A 27,258-nucleotide genomic window follows, 5' to 3' on the forward strand; every position below is an offset into this window, starting at 1 on the left:
CGCAGTAGATGTGCCCGGCGTGAGGTCTCGCAGCAAGCTATCAAATACGGCGCATTTCTCGGCTTTTAACTAAATGCTATACGTCGCCAGGTGTTTCATCAGATTCTAGGAGTTACCTACTTTGCACAGTATCAGCTTAAAGCACTTGTTGCAGGCTGCTGAGTTTGCATCTTTTGCTGTGAAGTACAGCCAGACTTTGACCGCTTCGCCTTGGGCATTTTTAATCTGTAGCTCTGCTCTAAAAGAACGTACGTACCTGGGCCCGCCTACTATCCTCGGAAAGGTAAAATGATTGGCTAGAATCCAAAGTGTATGACATCTCAGGGAAAAAAAAAAGCACCGAAATAAAGCACCAAAATGTGCGCTGCTTTTCGGTCTGGTTACTACCGTTTATGTCAGAACCGGTGCCATTACCGGTACCCATCCCTAGTAATAACTGCAAGTTAGAACGTAGAATAGAACAGACTTACTGCACTGAACCAGCAGGCAAAGCCCTTATAAGCCATGATAACAACTCATTCTGCTTAAATTCATCATCTCAATAATCTAAGGGAAACAATATAATAGAACAGACAGAAGTGGTCTAGTTCCATTCATAAGGCTTGTTCTACTCAGATCTGATTGGAGCCTTTGGGTTAGATAGCAGCACATCATAGCAGTCCTTCAGAGCTCATTCCTCTCTGCAGAGCAGTTCTCACTGAACATTACCATGATAGCAATCGCCCCAAAGGAAACCGCCCACAGATGTGAACACTGATGATCTTGAGTGTTGATGATAAGGGATAAAACTGTACAGTCACTCAGTTCCACATGAGTGAGCCTGTACAAGGGAAGGGAAGGACAGGGCGGTGGTGGTAGAGGGGGAAGTTGGGGGTGGGGGTTCATTACACTTGAGCGCTAGCTGGACGGAGGCCGTTTCGAGAGGCTTGTCAGCAAAGCGATATAAATATTTCCTCTGAAAGTGTGCCAAAAAGCTCAAGAAACCATAAGATTATTGTTCTAGCTCATAATAGATTGGGCCAGCATGAAAAGCTGCGAGGGGGCTCTGGGTTCAACTTTGGGGTGGAGTGCGCTGGCTGTACAGAGGACTGTGGCTTGCTGTTTGTTTTCCTTCTGTTTCACCTCACACAAATGGAATATACAATATACTGAGGCGCACCATCAACTTTACATGGCTTTTGTTCTCATTGCTTACTGCTGTTGTTTTTTTATTTTCTCAATAAATTATTTGTTGGCTTTTTGCTTTTGTATGTTGAATATTTTAGGAGCCACACATCTGTGCTCTCTGTATTCTTAGGTTTTAAGAGAATAGCTCTCAGAAGTGGCTTTGTTTTTCAGTATAAGCAAGGCAAGCAGGGGCCTGCCACTAATGTAAAAACTAGTGAAGCACTTGAAGAACAAGGTAAAATTTTTACCTCAGCAAGATCTCTCCTGTTGGTACTGTCTGGAAAAACAGCGCAGCATTATCCTCTGGGTTTTTATATTATATGTATATACTAGGGGTGCAACGATATTCGTATCGATATTGAACCGTTCGATACAGTGCTTTCGGTTCGGTACGCATATGTATCGAACAATACAACATTTGTAATTTATTTTATCAACTTTCCTTCTGACGATGCTGTCTGTGTGGAGCGCTCAGTGAATCTGCGTTCGACTACTCCGCCTAGGCTGCACTGTCGAGCGCAGATCCACTGAACGCTCCACACAGACAGCATAGTCAGAAGGAAGAGCGCAGGGCAAGCTAGCGTGACAGAAGTTAAGCTCACCTTGCAACATGGCAAATTGGACCTCCCCCACCCTCATTCAGATCTGGCGTTTGGAATTATTTTGGTTTTCATGTGACGTATGACCCTGAAGGTAAGCGCTCATGGACTAAAGTAAAACAGTATGTTGGATGTGCCACGCAATGCTCAATTACATGGGTGGGAGCTAGCGTGTTAGCCAGTTAGCTCTCTAGCCCCATGCACGGGGCTATCAGGGGTAGCTCGTTAACGGAGATTTGCCGTGTTGTGGCGTTAAGGTCATTTTAACGAGGTTAACCTGAAAGCACTAGTGGGAACACAACGAATATGACTGCACATTTACGCCAACATCATCCTAGTGCAAAGACAAAAACAACAAGCATGCATGCTACAAACTTTACCCGAGTCATTTAGACAGCCGTTAGCACAGGATTCGCCTTATGGGGACCTGATATGTTTAATATGCTGCTGAGAATATAGCCCAGAAGAAGCGGATAGTATAGCTTTTATTTTGGAAAGAGCCATTTCCCTGTAATAAACTCTCTTTTCCAAAGATGAGTGATTCCTCAATCAGATACAGGGCTCGCAAAATCGCTAGCCCGACGTCCTGGGGCTAGAGATTTTTCCAGTCGGGCTACCAAAATCTATCTCTGCCCTGCCCGTCGGCCTATCGTAGGAAGCAAAAATATATGTCAATGCTTTTGCATTCTTTCGGAAATGTAGCTGGGTAATTATGTCATTGGCATCGGTGAGCCACTGTGAATATGTGACATATTGAAATCGCGTTTGAATTTGCGCTTGTTTTTTGCTTTCACTTTGCAATCGCGCGAACTGTGTATAGAGAGCGACAGTACTGATTGGTGAGTGATGATAATTTGCGCACCAATTCCTCTGACATCGTCTTATTAATCGTTAGCTTACTACGCAAACATGACAAGTGAAATCTCCCGCAGCAAGCTTAAACATGTGAGAGGTTGATCGCGCAGAGAATCGCTGACCGTTATGTGTGTGTGTGTGTGTAAAAGCAGCAGGATATATATTTCAGTTCTGCTGAGCCAAATAAGACAGGTCAGGGTGAAGAAGTGACAGCCAAAGAAAAGCTTACTGCAAAACGGAGAAGTTATGACAAATCAGACTATAAGGCAAAAAGAAAGTGCAGCTTTATGGTTTCATGGACAAAAGAATTTCTGTGGCTGCAATATGACGAGCTAAATAACCAGGGCTGCACATAAGTGGGCCGCAGGTGCACATTCGCTGTCAAAATAAAAAACACGCACAAGGGTTAGGGTTAAATTTAAAAACTGTACTTTTGAGTTAAAATATATATTTATAATTTTAATAAATGACAAATTAAAAAGGCATGAACATTTTATTTTGTATCGAAAAAATATCGAACCGTGACACCAAAGTATCGAACCGAACCGTGAATTTTGTGTATCGTTGCACCCCTAATATATACATATGTAGTCCAGCCTTAAGGTTTAAAATTAGCCATATTTTGATATTTTTCCCCTTTCTAAAAGTGGTGATTTTTGGTCATTATATCAGGCAAAAGAACCAAAAAGTGGACGCTAATAACACTCTTGGACCATTTGAATCTGATTTTAGAAACCACATAATACCTAAACTGCTAAAGTTATGAACAAAGATCCTGGACAGACAAAGAGAAAAGCCAACAGTGAAACAATCGTGGAGGTTTTTCAGTTCTCTCACCTCACTTGAGCATAGTTTATGGCTATTAAAAAAAAAACCTAAACAAAACTATTTTGCTGTTAGCTTCCTTTATGCAACGGCTCTGTCACTAGAAACCAATGCAGTAGCGATAAAACACAACTGAACTAAATAAAGTGGCTTAATGAAAACTGCACCTCAGTAGCCAGTATTCAGTACTGTATATGCTTACACGTGCCCAAATCATTCATTGCAGGTGTAGGGGCGTTCCTCGTTAGTCGACTAAAACGAGGAAAACAAATTTGACTAACTGACTAGTCTCAAATAAAGACTCAAATATCAAGTTAAAGCTGAGAACCATTTAATGCCAAAAACTCTCTAAACAAAGGCATTTGATACGTTTTATCGTCCTTAGTTGGTGTAACTTTGACATGGAAAATCGTTTGGAATTACTGCTGCCGCACGTGGAACCATTTGAAGTTGCCATTTTAGCTATGATAATGACAAAGGAAGTGGAGCACCCTCATTAAAGGAAATGAGCAGATAACCTCATCGTCTTGAAAAAAGCTGCTCTTATACAGGATATGAGGTTTAATGTAGACAAACTCTCAATTTAGTCTAATTACTACAGTTACAGGAAAAAATACAGGAAATTCCTTAAAACAGAAAGGCTGTGAAATATCTACTAGCTCCTCCTCTGCTTCTAATTCTTACCCCTTTTTTCTTCTTCTGTTTCATTTAGTTCAGTTTAAGGTGGAGTAAAGCATTTAAAATTGAAATTTAATATTTACAGAACTCTTGTAAGTGCTTTTTGGGTGGATAGCCTTGTGTAATCTTTTTTTAAGTTCAGGAGCTAGAATTACAGAATATTCTCAGCTTAATGCTTCGGTCTTATAAACCTGACCATTTTGAACCATCTGTTCCATTCATGACGAATGCCTGACAAACTCCTGAGTCATGGTGAAATCCACACAAATTGCTTCTTCCTTTTCCCCCTCCATAGCTTTCCGTGTCACGGAGACGAAGCAGAGCCACATGCAAAGCCCCCTCTATGGGAGCTCAGCCGGGCCAGCCACCATGTTACAAACTCGTCACCTATGTCTGGCATCCTGACAAATATTTAAGGCACTCACTTACCCAGAGTATGCCCTGACACGCATGTGGCAACAGCGCTGTGTATACTGAGCTTCTGCTCAAGCATAATTCAAAGCAAAGACCTAAAAAGCGAGGCTGATCCAGGCATTCATGATCCTTTGTGACATAATCAGGAAATTCCATTCATGCGCCTACATATCAACCATTTCACTTTCTTTAAATATTTATTTTACTTTCATACACCAACACTTAGACCCAGGGTAGATTTTCCCCACACTTCATTTTTTTCGTGGATGCTGAGAAAGAGCACACAGATGAAGGTCTCTAGCATCATCATCATCATCTTTTCTGACCCGAAAAACCACTGGTGTACAGAAATCGATAACATTCAGATCAATGCCATTTGGACCGCTTTCTACCACAAGGTACTTTGGTAAGCTCCAAAGCAGCCAAAGAGTGCTATCAATTCCAGTGCAGCCTCAACATATTTATCACTAAGTAGCCCAGAAGGCATAGTGCTCACACCATATGGCCACATGGTCTGGTTACAATCTGTCCACGCTATCTGTCCAGTCAGCTGAACGCAAACTGCACTTCTGTCAGTGCTGGTGGGCTTTGTACAGCACCACAGCTATTGATCACAAATAGATACAGCTTTTGGAATTTGCATTAAAAATATTGTTTATGTTTTTTAGACTCTTATGTGATAACTTGGAAAGATCGAGTCCAGTCTTCTGTACAGCAAGCAGCACAAAGACAGAAACCAGTGAATTACTGTGGTAACAAAATCCACCAGCATTAATGACATTTCATAAATTTCTGGTTTCTAACCTCTTCGATTCGGTATTTTTCTGATTTGAAAATATTTCTTGGCTCTGAGCGGTTGCCAGGCAACAAGATGAAGCTGCATCTCATTGAATCTCAGAAAATAATAAAATCTAGACACTATCACATCCTGTTGCTTGCCTGTTTGTTGTAGATTTAGGAAACAAGATGTAAGAAAGGTGCTTTTTTGTTTCATCTGAAGAGTCAAAGACCGTTTTCTGTACTTGCGGTCAACCAAAGTCCTTTCAGAAGAAAACTTCAGCCCTCAACAGGAAACTTTAAAGTTGGGACAGTTATTCTTAAGCATCATCTTAATTAAACCCTCACTTCAGTGATTACCTACGCTCTATGAAACTGACTCGGGAGGAGTACAACATTCATTAGAATTAAACATTAGAACAATATAAACTTTGTATTTGTAATGTATTGTTATCATTTTATTACATTATTAAAGCACAAGGTTCAGTTAGCAGTTCACAAAAATAAATACTTTTACTTTCTTCCTCTGAGTACATTTCTGTACATTTTTTAAATTTTTACTTGAGGACAGAAGTTGAATCAGTTCTTGAACTTTGACCAGAGTATTTTTAACACAAGTATCTGTACTTCTACTTAAGTACAGAATGTCTGTACTTTTGCCACCTCTGGGATTCTGCATTATTTTAGGATGAACTTGAGATCGTGTTAAGAATTTCTGCAGATGACTGGATGCTGAACTTTGACCTTTTTACCTGAAGTATTTATGTCCTAATAAAGTGACGTTGGTGTAAAACAAATATTTTCTAGTTGCATCACTACTCTCTTTCTCTGTCACACGCACTGAAACACTTTCCATCCCTTCATATGTTGTTATGATGAAACTAATGTAATCTGTATCTTGTAATATGTAACTTAATCATCACAAATGACTCATTGGATGAGTTCCAAGCAGTTAAATCCCCTCACAGGAGACTTAGCAGTATGGGAGAGCTATACCATTAAGTATGATGCTTCTACAAAGTGTCTTTTTCATGACACGGAGACTTCTAACCACTAAGAAGTGATTCGTTTGTCCTTATCATTTAAAACGACGATGCTGGACGTTGTTCTAACATTGTTAAACTGCCCAGTGTGTAATGAATAACCTCATTTTTAAAGCTGAAAACGTCAAGGTCCTGGTCTTGCCCACTGGCTGACCCACACTGCTGAGCCGGGCTGTTTAAAACTCACTTTGCAGAGCCTCCAAGTGGATGCCACTAACTCCCATGAAATCCTCTGATATTTAGCATCACTACTAAACTGACTAGACCAACCCCAAAAAATTAACATTCACTTGATGTTTTAAACAACAAATTACAGTACAGCCCAGGATTACTAATAAAGTCCAGCATTTCTATAGTGTTTAAGGCTTCTATCTACAGCCATTTATAAATAGTGGTAATGTTCTGTTTTGGGACCACATGCATATCTGGAAAGGTATGATGATGCTGGGAGTGCTTCCCTACTCATGCTTCCAAACATGGAAACCTTGAGGTAGAGAGAGCAGCAGCAGCAATGTTCCTGTTAAAATGAAGTTTTCCCTTCCCACTGTTGCCAAGTGCTCACTTATATTGATTGTATAATTGTTGGTGTTTCTCTGTATTAATGTAGGGTCTTCTTACCTTACAAAATAAAGTGCTTCAGGGCAACTGCTGTTGTGATTTGGTGCTATACAAATAAAATTGAATTGAATCAGCTGAGCAATTAGCTCACATGGGCAGCACTGAAATCAGATGGTTATTATTGATTGCTTTTGATTGTGGTCTGAGCTTTACTTTCATGGCCAGCCAAACTAACCCCATGTTAGATGCCGCATGCTTTTATTTAGACACCACATGTCTGGCAGGTGCACTCAGATCCCCATTCAACCTCCACAGAAACATCACGCAGGCCTGATATTAGCCCGGAGGTGGTGGCTGGAGGTGTAGTAACCTCCTTGTAATTACAGACTAACAGATGTGAGAAAAGGAAATGAGCTTTAAGCCCAACTGCTCCTGTGTAGCAAAGGGAGTTCTTGCTGTAATAACACGTGCCGGTATACTAGTCTTAATTACAGCATTGTTACCTAGCACAGATGAATGCTCCATACATGCAGTTCATCATCCTGTCACCTTATTCTCATGTTCCAAGCAATAACAGAAACTGGGGAACTTCCAAAAGCTCTTTACTCAAAACAGCCAAACATCATATTTCATCCCCGGTACAGCTTGTGCTGAGAGGCACAAGGTCATGCTCAACATTTCTGGAAGCTTTAGTTAGAGAATTGGGAAACCCCAACTCAACACAAGATAACACACATTTATACTCTCACACAAAGAGGTTAGGATCTCAGCAGAGCTCCCTTAATATCTAATGTTATTTTTGTGGCATACATCATCAGATGAGCTGAAATCTTTTTTAATTCACTCGGAGAATAACATTTACAGAAAACAGATAAAAAAAACAAACAGATTTCTTTAAAGCCATTTGGTTTATCCTGTGACATCTGAAGTCTCTCTGCTTCATTTTCTTTCACGTGAACACTTGTCTACAGCCCCACCACATTCAAAATTTAGGGTTGATTTTAAGATTTTAGTTATCTATCATTGTTATTTCAACTGTTGCTCTTATATTATATCATTTATGGAACTGAAAGCTGAGAGAACTGAAGGGACCACATAGGGCTGCACGATTAATCGTTAGAAAATCGCGACCTCGATTCATACTTATGTGCGATCTCATTTCCAAATGACAACGATTTAAAAAAAAAAAAAAAAAAAAAAAAAAGACGACGACAATTGTACCGCATTTTACGTTTCATGCAGATACGTAATCTGCATGAAAACAAGCGCTCACTCTTCCTGCTCAACAAATGACAAGGGCGGAGCCTTATACCACGTGATACAGAACCTGGCTGCTAAAATTGGCAGGGAAAAAACAACAGAGAGCACGTCAGGGATGATGAGAAAGTGGCAGGAGAAAATCCGTCCCGGTCAACCACCCAAACATCAATAACGGGAACCTTATACAGCGCTTCCCTATACCCGTCGAACTCCCGCAGGCACAAAGAAATTACGGAGGCTATTACTTATCACCTGACCAAAGATATGGCTCCCATCAACACTGCAAAACGAGGGATTTAGGAAAATGATCAACACCCTAGACAAACGCTACACAGTGCCGTCCCGCAACTATTTTTCTATTGTTGCACTTCCTGCTCTATACACGCAGTGTCGAGCAACGGTGGAGACGGAATTTCAAGCAGCAACGACAAAATGTGAGACATTTGTTGTTTTTATGTTCAGTCTCAACTGTTACGAAGTTGATGTGCAGTTAAAAAGTGCAATAAATATTTATACTGGAAAAGAAAATCGTGAGAGAATCGTGATCTCAATTCTAAGCAAAAAAATCGTGATTCTCATTTTATGCAAAATCGTGCAGCCCTAGGACCACATTGGAACACTATTAAGCTACTGTACATGCAAGTTTTGTGCACAGTTGATAGTAGATGTGGTTTTGAATGAACTGTGATCAAACACCTGAGGTTGTTTGATGACGCTGCCTTGTAGCTATTTTTAGACAGTAATTGCCCTTTTGTTACAGCCTGGTAAACAAAAGATGAATCCAGAGCGATTATCTGGTTATGACTCTGAGCAGGAGCACAGCCTCCAGCTCTTTCCTTTCCGAGCGCAAGCGGCTCAGCCACATGTAGTTCACTGCCTCTTCCATGTCATTAATGAAACCCCTAATCACTTCACTAAGCTGACAGCATCCCAGTGTTTGATCGATATGGTCCCTTTTGAACTATTGATGTACTCCAGCAGAATCCAGTGAACACAGGAGCAGGAGAATAGCCGTGGTGTTTCCTCCCTACACAGGCCATGTGAACAAAGAGAGATAATCAAACAGGAAGCCTGTCTTCTGCCATCCTTAGCTTTGGCAGCCAGTAAGGACTCATCTTGGAGATTATCCTGTTTATCTAAAACACCCTAAACACCCGGTAATAATGTCTTGTCAAAATAAACAACCAATTAGCCTGCTATCACAACAGAGCCATAACTTCCAAAACTCAATACTCCACAACACGCAATTTTTTTCTCATGAATGTCTCCCTTGACTAAACCTCCAGTTGAAAATAGGACCATGCTGACAAACAAAGCCAGAATTTTTAGATTCCTTTTACCCACCGAGGCCATCAAGATTTTCATTTTGTTTTGTTGGCGAGCATGAGCTGCCTGGAGGCTGGTTCTCATGCTAGTCTTACTGACATTTGAAGCATGCACATGCTTTTTTGCCATTTTTGGAACATTATGTTTACCTTTTACACCGAGCATCTTCAACGCTCAGGTACAGTGAGAATAAATGTGAGCAGGACAACAAGCCAAATCCTTCTATCTGTCAAGCTAAAGTGGATTTGTGTCTCAGAAGATGTTTGATGAATGCCTTCAACTAACAATATTGGCCAGCTTTCTGTCCTCCCCCTTTCTGCTCTGCTGATGAGCTGGGTGAGGTCAGCCGGCTCATCAGCAGTGGTCCGTTTTATCTCCAAGGAAAACAGGTGGTTGTGATTGTCAGTCGGTGCTCATGTGATGTAAGGCATTCTGTCTACATATGTTTTCTATTTGGTATGTTGCATTTGCTAATGCGCAGTCAGGTTGAGGAGGGATGCACATATTTCTGGTTATGCTGCTGTTCAAAACACCACGACCACCACCCACTCGTGCACAGTTGTTTCAGGTCATTCCACACTAAGATTCATGTGGCACTCCCCCATGGAGGGATTGCACAAATATCCCCTCGACTTACAGGAATGAATTGGGATTTTTTGTCAAGATTATTACACAACTTCCAGTTAGGCAACAAGCACAAAAATGCATAATTGCTTCCTGGAACCATGATGAATGTGCTGGTATTGCACCTCTCACTCAAGGGTGTGGAGCGACAGACTCTCGACTCATACCAGGCAAATGCTGTGTAGCAAGGGACTCCTTTTGGTTTGTTTGCCCCGTTTTACTCTGCCATTAGTAAAATGTCAGACTGTATCAGACTTGTCCACAGGGGCCACAGCCATGCCATTCAGAGAGCGCTCCAAACATTTGCTCACAAGCTTTGGGTGGGGAGAGAAGCATCTGACAGCAAGCAGCTTGTACGGGAGCTACTATCAGCATTCATCTCAGGGTGCTGCCACAGTCAGAGTCCTGCCGTGACAACTGACAAATAAAGAGCCAAGACTTTTTTCTTTTCACAAAAATGTTTAAATAGCATAATGGGGTCCAATTACATGTGGCTTAGCCCATGTTCAAAATTCTCAGAGTGACATAATGACATTTAACAACAATCTAGCAGTCTGCCGACTCATAAAAATGTCAGCTGTTCAGAAAGAGACTGCAATACTTCAAGAGTGAAGGATGGTTAAATGAGCCTCTAAAACCATCTGCACGATTTCAGTCTCTTTCCAGGTAACAACATTTACATGAATACAATGTTTGTGAGTGAATTACGAGGCTGTAGTTATGTAACTTAAAAATGCAACAATTACGTTTGGTGTGTGTTGCTCTGCACAAGTGTTTCTTATAAAAGTGAGCTTGTGATCTCAGAGTTTATATTGATACGAATCCACTTTGAGCATCTTCCAGTTCCACACATTTCTTGGCTGTGCTGCTGGCAGGAAGGTTCTGGCAGATGTCTAGCACTTTCTTTGGAATATTTTACATGAAATGGTTCAGGTGGAGCCAGCAGTGGAAAACGTCAGTGCATTCCATTAGATCAGATTGGAAAGTCTGCTGTAAGCATGTGTACTTAAAATAATGATGCCCCTCGTCTTTCCCTCTGATGTCAGATGATTGGGCTGATATGTGCAGCCGTGTTCAGCCCGAGCTGGGTTTAGCGTTCGCTTGGCTGACTAGGGCTGTGTGGTCATTAGGATGATAGCTACCCAAAGAATGCCACGAACAGAAAATAACAAGCACATCTCACAGAGACAGATAATAACACTGAGCGTGACCAACAGCAAAAGCAGAGCTAGTGACACTCATTTCTCACTGAGTTCTGCTCAATTTTAAAACTTCAAAAAATAAATTGGGAGCAGAGCTTTTTCAACATACAAGAAGCATTCTAATTACAGTCGGTACCTATTAGGAATCAAACCCTTTCAGTACCAATTAGAGATGGCACGATACCACTTTTTTATGTCCGATACCGATACCGATATCATAAATTTGGATATCTGCCGATACCGATATGAATCCGATATAATGTTTTTTAATCAACAAAACTGTTTTTTAAATATCTTGCTGCATTTTGTATAAGTTCATACTCAAGTTTAAAACAACAACTACACTAAAGCTATTCTGTTATACCTGTATGCAAAAAAAATGTTTCATAGTTCAGCAATACTGATCAATCTAATAAACTTAAACCTACACCATCCTCCCTATTCTGGTATTTTAAAGAGTACTTAGCATAAATATTAAGCAACCTAACTAATAGGGTTCCAACTCCCAGCAACAACAAAAATAAATAAATAAAAAATAGGGAACCACCCCTCACGCTCCACCTCATGATGCTTAATCGACGTAATCAACCTTAATTTGATGCAGTGTGAAAAAAATGCACAGAAATCAATTATTTTTCAAGAAATATTAAATAGATTCAACATCTTTCTTCAACAAAATTGCAGACTGCACAGATGGTACCTTCCCAAAGGAAAAAGTACTATAGCTTACTAGGGTATATATATTAGACTTAATAGTTACTATATACAGTAATGGACTTCTATTCATTTTGCATCAAATTAAAACTTTGGGTGTCAGATAATTATTTATTAAAAGCTTGACATTTTAAATGAGAATAAGAAAGAAAAGTATGTCTTTGTGCCCCCTTTTCCCTGTTAATGCCCTATCGGCCCCCCTGGCTAAACTTTGCTAGATCCGCCCCTGCACAGTTACCAGCGTCAGCTACGTAGAAAAAGATCCTGGAGTAGAAAGTAATATTAAATACATTCTAACAACAGCTGATCAAGCTTAAACGTGCTTCTGTTGTTCAGCCGCTGGTTTCCTCTTTCTGGTGCAAAGTGGGCCAAAAGCAAACTAGAGACACGGACTCACGACAGAAAAGCTGATCAGCTGATCATTAAGCAGTTTCATGATTGAAGTAGCAGCAAGAAGAGGCAGTCGCTCCATATATCGTTTGTTAAGCTTAACGCAGGAATGCTTTACAAACATTCAGAGATGGACTTACACACTTGCTTTACTTCTCTCGGGGATAACTTTGTCGGAGATGAAATGCCGGGTTGCTAGCGAAGCTCCAAATGCTATCCAGAGCACCAACAGGTCCCGCATGCCACAGCCGCTCTATCACGTGAGGCATACTGCTCAGACGTGCTAACGTTCTGAGGTGAGTTACGGCGTGTTGCAAGTTTTGTGAGGTGCTTTCGTGATATTTAATGGATCGGATTACATTTTTTATTTTTCTCCGATATCCGATCCAGTAATTTAGGTCAGTATCGGACCGATACCGAGACGTAATATCGGATCGGTCCATCTCTAGTACCAATTAGTAATTCATAAGATGGCTTGTGGCCAGATTGTCTAGCCAGATTCATTCCTTTTCTAAAGACAGTGGCGATGCAGGCTGGGAGCCACTGAGACCACATGGCTAAGCCCCGTCCAGGCAAGACAAAAGAAATTCTTCAATCTTTACCGGCTCACTGTCCTCCCCTGAAAATGTCAGTTGTGCTGCCTTGTCACAGAGTTTTCACAAGGGATCATTCATTAAGAGTACTGACTTTGAAATATATTGTAAATAAATAAGTAATCCAGCACACAGCCTGGAGGTATGTGCTGAGAGCACGGCAACAGATTTCACTGCTGCTCCTAATTAAAGCAAAGAGAATAAGCCCAGTCACACACGTGCGATATCACAGGAAAGGTTCTTATTTCTGTACCCTTTGATCAATATGTCTGTTCACATCTAAGGGGAAAAACCAGCAACCCATTTCATGTCACGAGATTCTTACCAAGCTCTCAGGCATTCACACGAAAACAAGGTTTCCTGAATCATTTACACATCAAATTAAGTACATTTTGTTGCATTTCTTCACCAAGCTAATAAATAAAAATAAATAAAAATGAGATTAAGGAAGGAATTAATGCCTACGACAAGACAGATACATATCGGAGATGCAGTCAGTTTTCTATAAAAATCGATCTATCTAAATTTAAATTGTATTTTTATGTTGGGATATGAGAAAGAATTTTTTTTAAAGTAACTGCAGCAACAAATATTTTGTTTCCTCACTGTAACACCATGAAACCAGTGGAGCAAATACATTTCCTGTTATTACTGTACAGATTTTATTATTATATTAATTATAGCCTAGTCACCTAGTGACATCATTTGAAATAGCTAGCTAGCTATAACAAGATCACAGAAACTAATTTCAACATTTGTTGGTAAAGCACCAGCTTGTAGAAAGAAAACAACAGGAGGCAAGTTGATTCAGGAAAGCATCCTGATGTCAGCCGCCACGTCGTTATCTGCTTTGCTGTCTACTTGTTCCACCTCAGAGAAGAACTTTGAGGCCCTCAGGAGCCTGCCACTCCTTATTATTACTCCTTATTACTCCTTCACACAACAGATATGGGCGGGTCAATCTAGATATCGATAGTATCGATACCAACGCTGGTATTGTCATTAGATCAACGCTTTGTCTCTATCCTCCAAGTTCAGCATGTAGCCCACTGAATTTTGTTCAATTAATTTTTAGTAAATATAATATAAACAAACATGCACTATAAAAAATATAGTGCATGTTTTATTTATATCCTATAGCACATTTATAGAACAGAAGTTGAGCCAAAGTGATTTATAAACAGGCACATTTACTTACTTCCACTGGCAGTGGGTTTAACATGTTATCTGCATCCGAGGAGCCGTTTCAGCCATCAAACTTTTTCCCACTAGACATTTTTTGAACAGTAACTTTCAATCGAACTGAACCTCAGAGACTGGCCTACCATTTTCTAGCTTCATAATGACTTTGCTCATTGGTGTGTGAACCTTTTCACAGAGCACAGTATTTGTTATTGTCCTTTCAGGATGTTTAAAATGTGTTTTTCTGGCTGTGTGGAACAGACTGTTGGATCTGTTCATCTTTGTTTTGGTTTATTCTTGTCTGCTTTGTGCTTCGGGGTCTGCTCGTTGGAAGACAACTCTGTTTAATTAAGTTTCCAGTTGCATTAGATGAGTGGAATATTTACTGAAAATCAGACTCAGACTTGTTAAATAAAATGTGTATGAAGTATACTAACAATTTTTAGTCTAGTACTCCCCCCAACCACCACCACGCAAGCGTAAAACACCTTCCGTCTACAGTAGCACCCTGAACTTCAAGACCCTTCCCCACGGCTCTGAGCAAATAATAAATTTTAAATTTATGTAAAATCATATGAATGAATACGACTTATTTGTCTTATGACAAATATCGTCAAACCGTGTGAGGAACGTGTAAAGGAACTAGGAGCTCGCGCATGAATATTTAAACAAACCGCTCCGCTCTTACAGGTGTCTGTTTTTCTGTTCTAGGTATCGGACTGATAAAGTTATGAGGACTTTCAGGTGGATACGGTTAGCATAAAAAGAATTAATTTTATTTCGGCTTTGTCGGTTCACCAGCCGTGTCGCGGTTTGAAAGCGTTGGAGTGGAGGAGAAGGATGATGAGGAGGGGGGTGGAGGACGCTTTGCTGGTCTGCCTGGCTCCTCCCGCGGTCAGCCTGCTTTTATTCCGCTGTAGGAAAAATCCGTTATCTCGCGTCAGTACTTCCAACATCATCACCGCAGCTTCAAACCCGCGTTAAATAGTTAACGGCACAAGCTACGAAACCGCCTTGATTCATGTTTAATTTCCCAACGAAAAGTTTGTCTTCATGCTGTAGAGAAACTTTTTCAGAGCCAGGACACGCGCACACAGAAAACGTGTCGGCTTAGCGACTCCAAATGTGCCGCTAAACTGAAGATCTGAACGTTCAGCTCAGACAGCCCTGCTTTCCTGATGTGTAGTTACATGTAGATATATCTGTCACTCCTGTTAACGGCGGCATTATTCCAATAAAATCAATACTTGAGAGTAGTCTGAGCGATGTTTTTCAGTAACAATGGACGCTTCAAACAATCACTCCAGCCGTGCATTTGCCAGACTCGCGTTGACATTAAGTTAAAAATGGCGACTATTTTGGTCACTTCATTAACTATATTTACTTCACGTCGAAGAGACCGAACTCGCTGTCAGTCTGGTTTAAGTTTAACGTTAGTTGAGTCTACACGGTTACTTCTGAGGCACTCTCTTTTCCACTTACTGTTGGTGTAAAAGAAAAATCGACCAAACAGATGTAGTAGTGGATGGCATTTGGCGGCCACCTTCCTCGAGCGGATAAAAGACAAAGTAGTAGTCGGTTAAAATAATTTTTGCACTTACACTGAGTTGAGAGGAGAGTCAAGAGCCAAGCCAGACGTGTTTTCGCCATCTTGGAGTCGATGCAATGCTCTATTTGGCTGACTGTACATGCGCAAAGTAGACTGAAGAGCCTTGCTGGGGATGGAGAGAGGGAGAGAGACATGGAGATAAACCGGAGAGAGAGAGAGCGCGCGCCAGGGAGGAGGAGGGGGGAGGGGGGTTCTATTATATTAGGTTTCCATAGCTACCGAAAGCATCACTCACACAGACTAGAATTTATAGTTGACACAATGTGGGAGGCCCTCACTACTGGGGCCATATGCTGTAGTTATGGTAACTTATCTGCAGTTGCAGATAAATAGGGTACCTCTGCCTTCTGTATACTGTATTGCTGTGTACAGCATTTTGACTAAGAAAATAAAAATATCAAGTTTCCTTGACTACATTAAAAATTTGGTAATATGAGTACAAAAACACATTGACAGATAATAAAGGCCAGCAATAAAACATGAATCTGTAAATACTCTTTCAGTTCTAGAGGAATCTATCATGTGTGAAATGCTGAACTTAACACTCTGTTACTGTGGCCAATAGTATATGGCCGGCTTTAATTAAATATTAACTTTACCTGGCCAGTCCTGCTCATACCTGCTTGCAACTGTCATCCCATTGACAGCTGCCGTATCACCTTGTTCACATGAAAGAGCAACCCCAGTCTTGTATGTCATGTCTGTGATGACAAGTGGTGCAGCCTGAAAAATGCTATACGAACTGTTCCGGTTCGTTCAAACTGTTTCACAACAGCAAAAATAATCTCATATACTTTAAGCTGCTTTTGTCTTTGACAGGATCAACCAACATTTGTCAGTGATAGATCTCATAAAAGCCTCGTTTAAAATAAGCACAGTGCTCACTGTGTACATCATTACTGCAGCAATTGTATCTAAATATAGAAGTATGTCTAATAATGCTAGAATGCATTTGAATTGTATTACATAACATCAAAATCTGTAATTCAGGCAATATTGTGGTATGAATCAGGTGTAGCTGTTTCAACCACACGCTTGTGTTCAGGCTCTGCTCTCTAGGTTTGTATTTGGAATCTGTGATGTAGCATTAAAACTCGATTATCAAAAAAGGGGCAATCAAAGCTTCTCAACGTTCCAAAAGCTGTGTTTGTAGACTAAGGGAAACACCAAATAATATGTACAAACCCTCCTAACACCAAGATTACAAAGTACCAATATATATATATAAATATGACTCTATAATGTGTATATAAATACTTCGATTTAATGTGCATCTTCAATAACGTTTGGGAACTTCAATCATTATGTATGAGATGAAAATCTAAAATCTTGCCTTTCCTACATTTTAACATTAAAAAAAAGTAAAAATCAGAAATTATGCTCATCTTGTTGTTGACAAGATGACATAGAGCTTATCTCTTTTGTTCCAGGTTTTGTTTTTATTATTTATTTAGTTTGAAATCTCAATCTTCTCAGAGTCATCCTGCAAATATCCAATGTGATATCATTTGGCTATTTGTCCCCACTTTTTTCCTTTAGTCAACATAAACGTCCTTTTTCAGTTGGTCATAGAGCCTCAGGGTGCTGGACTTCAGTTGGACTTCCCGTTTGGCAACACTCAGCTAGTTTTAGCTTTCCTGTATATGTGCTATTCTGGCTTCTTGTAGCTCCACCTGCAAGCATTCCTTATCCAGTCCAAATGACTGGACAATGAGCTCACCTCCTCTCCTTAGCTCATACTGGGTGGTTGTAGCTCAGGTGGCAAAGCAGGTCAGCCACTAATCAGAAGGTAGGTGGTTTGATCCCAGGCTGCCTCCTGGCTGCATGCCAAATATTTTTGGGCAAGATACTAACCCCATGTTTGCCTACTGGTGGTGGTCAGAGGGAATGGTAGCGCCAGTGTCCGGCAGCCTTGCCTCTGTCAGTGTGCCCCAGGGTGGCTGTGGCTACAATGTAGCTGCCATCACCAGTGTGTGAATGACTGAATGTAGTGTAAAGCGCTTTGGGGTCCTTAGGGACTAAGTAAAGCGCTATACAAATGCAGGCCATTTACTTATCCAGTTCAAATGACATCCTGAGGTTAGGTGGATCAGTTGTGAATATTTTATTTAGTCTCAGCCTACAGTTTGATGTTCGCTTTGTACAGGAGGTTGCTGATGACCACTTCAGTCCTGAATTCATATCAACTCTTGGTAGTGAATGGACTTGGGGTTTAATGCGGAACAGCAGCAGGGACAATACGTCACCTTGGTATAGCACACAATTGATGGTGATTTGTGTGTTGTCTTCCACAGTCCCAGTAAGTCCCTGATGAATGTTATTAGCACACCAGTATCCACATGTGGGGCATTGAGTTTCAAGTTTTTCTTGTAGTCAATGCCAGTGGTGCGCAGGTTGGTCTGCCTGGCCTTGGAGTCTATCAACCTGCTCTGTCAACCAAGAGCTGTTGCTTTGGCCCTCTGGTATTATTTCCAATGTCTTTCTGAGCTGTACCCATGTATTAGGTCACATGCCCATGCACATATTCAGTTTAGTTGCTGTGATGACTGAGAGGAGTTTCCATATTGTGGCGAGGCAGGTAATCAGCTAGTAGTTTGATGATATTGTACCCTTGCAGGGATTCTTAATGATCAAGATTGTCCTGCATTGTCAGGCAATCATGGTGTGCTGTTACTTTCTCCAGTCAGGTCCTTGTGCTGTGCAGCTCTCGACTCCGAAGACTCATTGAGATATTGACTGGCTCTTGGTCTGGGAAGTTGCTGTGGTCTACACTTAGGGCCATCAGCCACTTTGCATTTCTATCTTATATTTTATTCTTTTTATTTTATTATTTGCTTCCGTCTTATATACCTTGAGCCTAATGACCACAGCTGTGAGCCTTTGCTTGGCAATTTCTAAAGCCTCACTCATGAATATCTTGTTGTACCTCTTTTTCATTAAGCTCACCTTCTGCACCGTAGTTAACTTTGATCATACCCAAATTATTCTAGGATTAGTGTGGCAGTAGCATATGTGAGTAGTTTCACTGATACCGGTAGACGTGTGTTGGGCTCAGAGCAGTGTTCACATCTGCAAGCATCTCCTCTGGCCACAGTCTTCATCCTTAGCTCAGCATCTGTCATCGCGTGTGGCTGGGCATCATTTAGTCCAGTTGCACTTTCCAGCTTCGATATTAGCTGTCATCTATTGATGTTATTGTACAGAGCTACTTCTTCCGGGTCACTGTGGATGTTAGTTTTCTACCCATCTATAGTTCCCACATATGTTGCACACCACCCCTGTTCCCACCACACTGTTCCCTGTTTTCTGTCTAGTCTCCTAATTGTTCTACAAGAAAAGGTATAACATAATATGTCTAAGAGTTTCCACATACATTGTGCCCATTGTGCCCTGCTGTTATTACAACACTAATATTTACAAGGATTCTAAAAAACACCTGCATGTCTATTGTTATATAAAAGAGTGCTTGATAAACACAGTCTTCCTCCCACTGTCTGTGACTTCAGCAGCATCTGTCGCGGAGCACAGAGATTTATACGTCACATTGAACGTCTTGTCGTTGTTCCTTGTAAACTTTTTCAACACTTCGTCTGTAAAGCTTGCTCTGCTTTCCAAGCTGCTGTGTGTCTTGAAAACCTGGTGGAAAATAACTGTGTTTGAAACTGTGTGATTTTTTTCTTCTTTGTCTCATTGAGGCAAACAGAATTAGACCAAAGGGCTTGAATGTACTGTGCTCCCACAGCCCATAGGGAAATGATGTAGAGCTGAAAAAGCTAGTTTCTCTGTTTGAGTTTAAAATTATTATGGAAGCTGTCAAGGCAGATCCAATGAGAATTCCTTGTTTAGCTTAAACCTATTTCAACCTTCTTCCTGTTCCTGCTGATGTGTTGGTGCACTGTTGCCCTTCAGCTGATTGCTTAATGACCTTTGGTCACATATAGGTAGAAGCTAAGTACCTTTCACCTATATATGTGACTTCAGCTGTGCTTTTGCTTGTAAATTCTTTTTTTTTCATGAATAAATAAACCCGAGAAAGGGTCATTTATATTTCAGTCATACACTGAAACAGAAACAAAGACCCAAAATACCAAAACATGTCTTCAATTAAATTGTCTGTTTGGATGCCCATTTGTGACTCTCACTCTGCTGTAGAATAGGGATTTGTTCATCAAAGCTCCTGCATAGCCAATATGACTCCTAGTATACGATCATTCATGGATCAGCCAGATGGTAATGTCTAATGGCATTCCAATGGACCTGAAATTCCACTCTTAGTCTTTCATTGCTGTCATGCCAGTTTAATCCTGCACTATACAAACAAGGCATGTCAGTGCTTTCAATGTACTACAGCACAATGAAGCCTACATAAAATGCATTTGTCTTTAGAGTACTGGTGGAAAAATATTTTCATATTGCAGTGTGGTTGAATCAGATGTTTTTTTACCCTTACATATAAGTTCCCTACTAACTCAAATCCAGAACCATGGCTCCATGTTTATTGTTGGAAAGATGGGTCAAAGCCAAGAGACTGTGTAGCTATTCAGCCAGCCTCCTATCACTGCTGCCAGACACAGACATGACTACCATCAGGTCATGCAGGCGGAGAGCTGAGCATGGCCTTTGAAAGCAATTTTGATACAGATACCTTTTTTATACAGGTGTCAAAAATTTGATAAGCTCACATCAAAGAAATTAAAGTTCTCACCTGCCATCCTAAATATTTAATAGAAGCTTCACTATCCAGTGCTGCAGTAAAATACCACCAAAACCTCTGCTTTTATAGATGTGGTCACACCTACTGATGATTGATTAATTGAATGGATTAGCAGCATCTGGCTGCTTACCCTCTTACTATGGAAGCAGTAAGGGTGTACTCGGGGGTTAAAGTCTGCCAGTTGAGCCCTCCACTGAAAATTTGCTGTCTCTTCATTTAATGGACAGTGTATACGCTGTCATTTTCTACTGGAGTTCTTTTTCATCAGTCTTCATTCTGTTGCTGTCACCCTGCCATCCCCATTTGGAAACTTCTGCATTTTCCATTTCCACCTTCCACCCAGTTAAACCAGTATATTAGTAGACAGCAGTGGAGCTTCTTCAGCTTCTGTTTAATTCTTTTAAGTCACCACCAGCATTGGATTTTCACCACTGGAATATTTTCTGTCATGCCCATCAGACATACATTTATTTTGTGCCTATAGAAAACTTCAACTATCACACAGGCCACTGTGTGCTAACTAACACAGTGAGGTTGCTACAGTTTGGTCAAATAAAATCTTCTTCAGGGTATTTAATGTACATTTATCCACCAGGGTCTTCTTTTTTGCAATCTGCTGGACAACTATAAGTTTAATTTTCTTTTTGACTGCGACCTGGCAGCAACCCGATGGTTTTGCACAGCTTAATTAATCAGGTGTTCCTGCATCTGTCCCTCCCCTGCGCTCATGATGAGAGGTGGACAGTATTGTCTTATTGTGTTGGGTGATTTTATATATCTATATCTAGATAGATATGTCTATATATCTATATCTATATATATATATATATATATATATATATATATATATATATATATATATATATATATATATATATATATATATATATGCGATCTAGCTTATTTTTATTCTCTGGTGTCATTCTTCAATTTTGTACAGCATCTGACCTTTCGATATCTGACCATAAGCTGAGGTCTAAAAATGTCCGTTTAATATTATCTACATCAAACTCTTTTGACTCTATTTCATGCAGCATTAAGAAAACTGATATTATTATTATCTTCTCCAATGACAGCCTGCCTAATAGACACAATTTATCTACTTCTGATGAATAGGTATCCTTCTGTAACAGCAGACTTCGATGTCTTCCTTTGAGAACTTTGATTATTTCTTTTTCTGTCATTTTCTTTCATGCACCACACTCTCTATTTCACCCCATAACTACATCAGCTAAAGTTAAAGGCTGCTGCTTGGAACACCTTATTACTAACGCTGGTCTTGTAGTTCATAAATGATAAGAACACTCTATTTACAGCTAAATCTGAATATTATTTAACACTAATTACTGGTGAAGGAACAGCTAAGACTCTTTTGTCTACTGTAAACAACATCTACTGACCATCTACTGACCACTCAAGAAGGCTCTTCTAGGTCAGTCCAAATATATATACACTGTCTGATCCCATCTTCTTTTTTCTAGCTTGAATTGTTGAGGAAATATCTGGATTTGTTAAATCTACACCTTCTACCTCTCATCTTTATCCACTTCCCACTCATCTTGTTTGTCCCCTCCTTCCACTTTAATAGCTGACATTATACATTCTTCCCTAGTCTCTTATTCATTAAAATTCTTAAGAAACCTGGTGCAAATCCTTTCAACCTAAATAATTATCATCCAATTGCAAATTTACCTTTTTGATAAAGCCTCTCATGATATGCCTTTGAAGAGATAAAATATGCTTGTTGACATCTCACAGGCCTGGTTTAAATTGTACTCATATTGCAATCAATATGTACAATTAAATAATTTCAGCTTGCGTAGTTGTCAGTGGTGTTCCCCAGGGCTCTGTCATTTATTATTTATCTCCTACCTGTGGGTCACATCTTAAGGAAAATTTGCACACATTTTAATGTTTATATGGTCTGTATTTGTATAGCGCCTTACTAGTCCCTAAGGTCCCCAAAGCACTTTAAACATCCAGTCATCCACCCATTCACACACACTGGTGATGACAAGCTACATCGTAGCCACAGCCACCCTGGGGCGCACTGACAGAGGCGAGGCTGCCGGACACTGGTGCCACCGGGCCCTCTGACCACCACAAGTAGGCTGACCACCACTGATGACATCCATCTCTATCTGTCTGCTAAACCTAAAGCCATTCTTACACCTTGTTCTCTCATCGACTGTTGTAAATCACTGACTGAAATGAAATCACACTGTCTGCTAATTTTCTCAAATTAAATAGTCACACAAGTTCTTTTAGTAGGAACTACAACTGTTTTGGATAAATGTAAATGCACCTTAAATTTTGAAACAGAAGTCAAAATTAAATTTCTGTTGATTTTTCTTTGTGTCCAGACTGTGATCTGTTTTTCTACTCTGATATTCACTGCCCCTTTTGGATTTAACTAATTGACTTCAGAAAGATGTCATTTGAGCTGTAGAACTGATTTTAAAACCCTAGATGCTATAAAGCTGGTAAAGAAGGTAGACTTCAGTGAGTGAACTGAATCAGCATCAGCACCTTAAATATAAATTGATGCCCGCTGCCCTTAATACTATAAATGTTCTCACAAAAAGAAAATCCCCTTTGGAATCTGAACTAAACTGAATTAAAAACGGAACAAAACTGATGCCTCTGGTTGGTCTATAGTATAATTTGTCCCAGAGAGTATAGGCAGATACAATGCTTCTGAATTATGCACCGACTGCATCAAACATTCTAGTTTGACATGGTAAGAAGTTGAACCAAGCACAACACACACACACACACACACACACACACACACACACACACACACACACACACACACACACACACACACACACACACACACACACACGTCTATACACAGTCCACTGCCTCTTTTGTTTTCATTGTGTTCCTTGTGTCTTTTGAATAATAGAGGTGGCTGGAGACTTCTTGAAGTCTCAGATTTACTTCTAGCACTCAGAACAACACTCCTTCTTTCTCCATTCACTCAAAACTCCAGCTGCCTTCACTAAACCTACATTGTGTTCACAAATCCCCCCCCCCCCCCTCTTTCTTACTCAGCCAATCTTACTTTTACCACACTTGTTGGGAATTGGATGGACAGGGTGAGCGAGACATGTCAGGCAGCGGATTAACCCCGGTTGAATAAAACAGCAATGAGGATATTGCCTTCTTAAAAAATGCAGAGTAATATTATGTTACCCTATTACAGTTTTTGCCCGTTGCTTGAACACCATGAACCCATGCCTAGACTAAAGTAACACAAGTTGAAGCTTTTGTTACCATACCTCAAACACATGTACCCCTACCTTAAACAAAAGCGCTGCTTTGCACCCCAGTTTCAATTATGCAACACACATGGTCCTGCATGCTACACTCCATTTCATACATAAGACACTTCGCTCACAAAATGAAATTTCAGGGTGCCATTCGGAAAACACATGTATCCAAAATACAAAACACATCGGGTAATTGCAACCACTCAAATACACACCTGAAGGCACTTACTTGCAAAACCGAACACCAATTAGCCAACTACAAAAAGCCCTCAGCGTAGCCATTTCAAGAATGGTAAATGGTAAATGGCCTGTATTTATATAGCGCTTTACTCGTCCTTAAGGACCCCAAAGCGCTTTACATATCCAGTCATCCACCCATTCACACACACATTCACACACTGGTGATGGCAAGCTACATTGTAGCCACAGCCACCCTGGGGCGCACTGACAGAGAACTTTGCAAGCATGGATGGAGGGAGAGCAAGAGGAAGAGGAAGAGGTAGAGGAGGAGGAGGAAGAGGAGGAGGAGGCCGAAGAGGCCATGCACGGACCCATATTTCTGATGAAATAAGAGCAACTTTGGTGGACCATGTCATCAACCATGGCCTGACTATGAGGGAAGCTGGGCAGAGAACATCTAAGCCGCTTCACAGTGGCATCTGTAATACGAACATTCCGACTAGAAAACAGGTCTGTCTTCACCTCCATACCTTCTGCTCTACTCAGATGGTTTTATAGCACTGTTCTACAGTATATCACATTACCATATCAAGTGTACGGGGTGCTAATGCTCCTTTTGCAGCCAAAGTGGCTGATTCCTTATATTGAAGTACAGTGTTGTACAGTGGATGACACAGTACATACAGTAAAGTATTGTAAGAAAAATAAGCAAACCGATGACAATATGTGGTTGTATTTCTCCAGAATGACTCGAAGACCTTCTGGGGGAGGACGGCAACGCCTGTTCACACAACAGCAGGAACTTGCCGTTGTGGACCTAGTGAGGGCAGACAATGCCATCCGTCTCCACCAGCTACGACGGAAAATACTTGCAGACAGGCAAGTGTTCAGCAACATAGACCATGTGAGCATCACCACCATCAGACGCATCTTGGGAAAACACAGCATCACCATGAAGCAGCTCTACAGAGTCCCATTCGAGAGGAACAGTGACACGGTCAAAGGACTTCGAGCTGAATATGTACGGGTACGTGTAACTGTCCCTTACATTTACAATAGAGTATTGGTGAAGTCCAGTAGCAGCTGAATATGTACCATATCAGTACCACATGGATCTATTCTGAGAGCTACACAGGTACCTGTGTGATGGGGTGAGGGTGCTGTATGTGTAGCACTGTAGTACAGTGATATGTTCCCCTTTTTTTCAGAGAATCTTGGCCATGGATGGAGCTGCACAGCCTCATGAATACATTTTCATTGATGAAGCTGGATTCGACCTGAGCAAAACAAGACGACGGGGTCGTAATGTAATTGGCCAAAGGGCAATTGTGCACGTCCCAGGGCAGCGCGGGGGAAACATCACATTATGTGCCGCCATATGCCTTCGAGGGCTTCTGCACCATCATGCAATACTAGGTCCATACAATAGCCAACACATACTCACATTTCTAGATGCTCTCCATGATATAGTTGTACAGAATAGACCAGATCAGCCCAGGTTTGTGGTGATATGGGATAATGTCAGTTTCCATCGGGCTGCTCTGGTCCAGGCCTGGTTCTCAAACCACAATCAATTTGAAGTGGTATACTTGCCCCCTTACTCACCATTTGTGAACCCTATAGAGGAATTTTTTTCGGCTTGGAGATGGCGAGTATATGACCGCCAACTACATGCCCGCATGCCTCTTCTGCAGGCAATGGAACAGGCCTGCGGCGACATTCAGGTGACAGCAATCCATGGATGGTTTCGACATGCAAGAGGATATTTTCCCCGGTGCCTAGCGGGAGAGGACATTGCTTGCGATGTTGATGAGGTCCTGTGGCCAGACCCCAACAGACGGCGGGATCCATGAGCCCACTTATGCACAATTGTCATGGTTTTTTGTGTTTACAGTATAGTGTTTTTTCTATTGCAATATTATTGTGTTGTTGTTGTTGTTTTTTTTTTTGCTTTATCTGAATTCATGGTACTGCAATGTACAATATTGAGTAGGTCTATTTGCGTTTTTGGTTGTTTGAAAATGTGTCTCCTGTAAATGTGCCTTCTGAATAAACAATGGAAATCAAGGACTGCAGTGTTTTATATAAAGAAGACTAGTGTGTTCCCCCTGATCTGTCAGTGTTTGCATATGATGCAAGTATGTGTCATTTTGTCAACAGAGTTACATTTTGACAAAGGAATGTTAGGTTTTGACAGCAGAGTTTAGGTTTTGGGAGTAGAGTTTCAATTTGGCACAGATGTGAATGGTATATTTCCCAGTGTTGTGTCATGTGTACTTGTGTGTACAGTTTTGGCACAGAGCGGAGTTTTGCAAAATGTGTTCAAGCAGTGGGCAAAAACTGTAATATTTTATACTAAGCATTAGGGGTGGGGGAAAAAATCGATACTGTGTAGTATCGTAATATTTTTTTTTGTTAATAATGTATCAATACAGGGACAGCAGGAATCGATATTTTGTTACAAAAAAGTTTTTGTGGACTGACTTCAGAGCATGTTGATCAGCTCCTTTTTCTGAGCAAGAATCCTGACATTCCTTCACTGTCCAAATTTGTTTAACTTTTTTTTTGGCAGCAATAAACTAAATTTAAGACATGTTTTATTTTAATTAAGTTTAAAACTTTTTTATTTAATGTAAAATTATATTTTGTTTTAATTTACTTTCAAATTCTTCAGTTGCTGAATGGGCTGCATAGTTTTCATAAATTGCATAGTTCAGAATAGCTACCAGATGGTTGCATTCAGTTAAGTTGGACTAGACTGTAATACAAACCGTTCAGTTTGTCAACAATAAAACTGACTGAAATGAGAGAAAGACTGAGTGTGAGACTTTGATCCATCCATCCATCCATCCATCTTCATCCGCTTTATCCGGGGACGGGTCGCGGGGGCAGCAGCCTAAGCAAAGAGGCCCAGACCTCCCTCTCCCCAGCCACCTCCTCCAGCTTATCCGGGGGAATACCAAGGCGTTCCCAGGCCAGCCGAGAGATATAATCTCTCCAGCGTGTCCTGGGTCTGCCCCGGGGCCTCCTCCCGGTGGGACATGCCTGGAACACCTCACCCAGGAGGCGCCCAGGGGGCATCCTTGTCAGATGCCCGAACCACCTCAGCTGGCTCCTTTCGATGTGGAGCAGCAGCTGCTCTACTCTGAGCCCCTCCCGGATGGCCGAACTTCTCACCCTGTCTCTAAGGGAGAGGCCAGCCACCCTTCGGAGGAAGCTCATTTCTGCCGCTTGTATCCGCGATCTCGTTCTTTCGGTCACTACCCACAG

The 27,258-nt window shown here is 41.0% G+C and overlaps 1 protein-coding gene across 1 annotated transcript in view; it reads right to left on the bottom strand.

The window, feature by feature from the left end:
* The window catches only part of jam3b (junctional adhesion molecule 3b), a gene marked incomplete at its 5' end in the record, with an annotated part of 55,855 nt that extends 39,905 nt beyond the window's left edge, over positions 1 to 15,950 (bottom strand). Inside the window, one exon of the mRNA XM_080867661.1 lies at positions 15,809 to 15,950. Coding sequence (XP_080723787.1) covers positions 15,809 to 15,950 — 142 coding nt within the window. The remainder of the gene's footprint in view (positions 1 to 15,808) is intronic.
* Between the last annotated feature and the right edge of the window lie 11,308 nt (positions 15,951 to 27,258).

This window comes from Rhamphochromis sp. 'chilingali', assembly GCF_963969265.1.
Source record: "Rhamphochromis sp. 'chilingali' genome assembly, chromosome: 19".
Classification (NCBI taxonomy): domain Eukaryota; kingdom Metazoa; phylum Chordata; class Actinopteri; order Cichliformes; family Cichlidae; genus Rhamphochromis; species Rhamphochromis sp. 'chilingali'.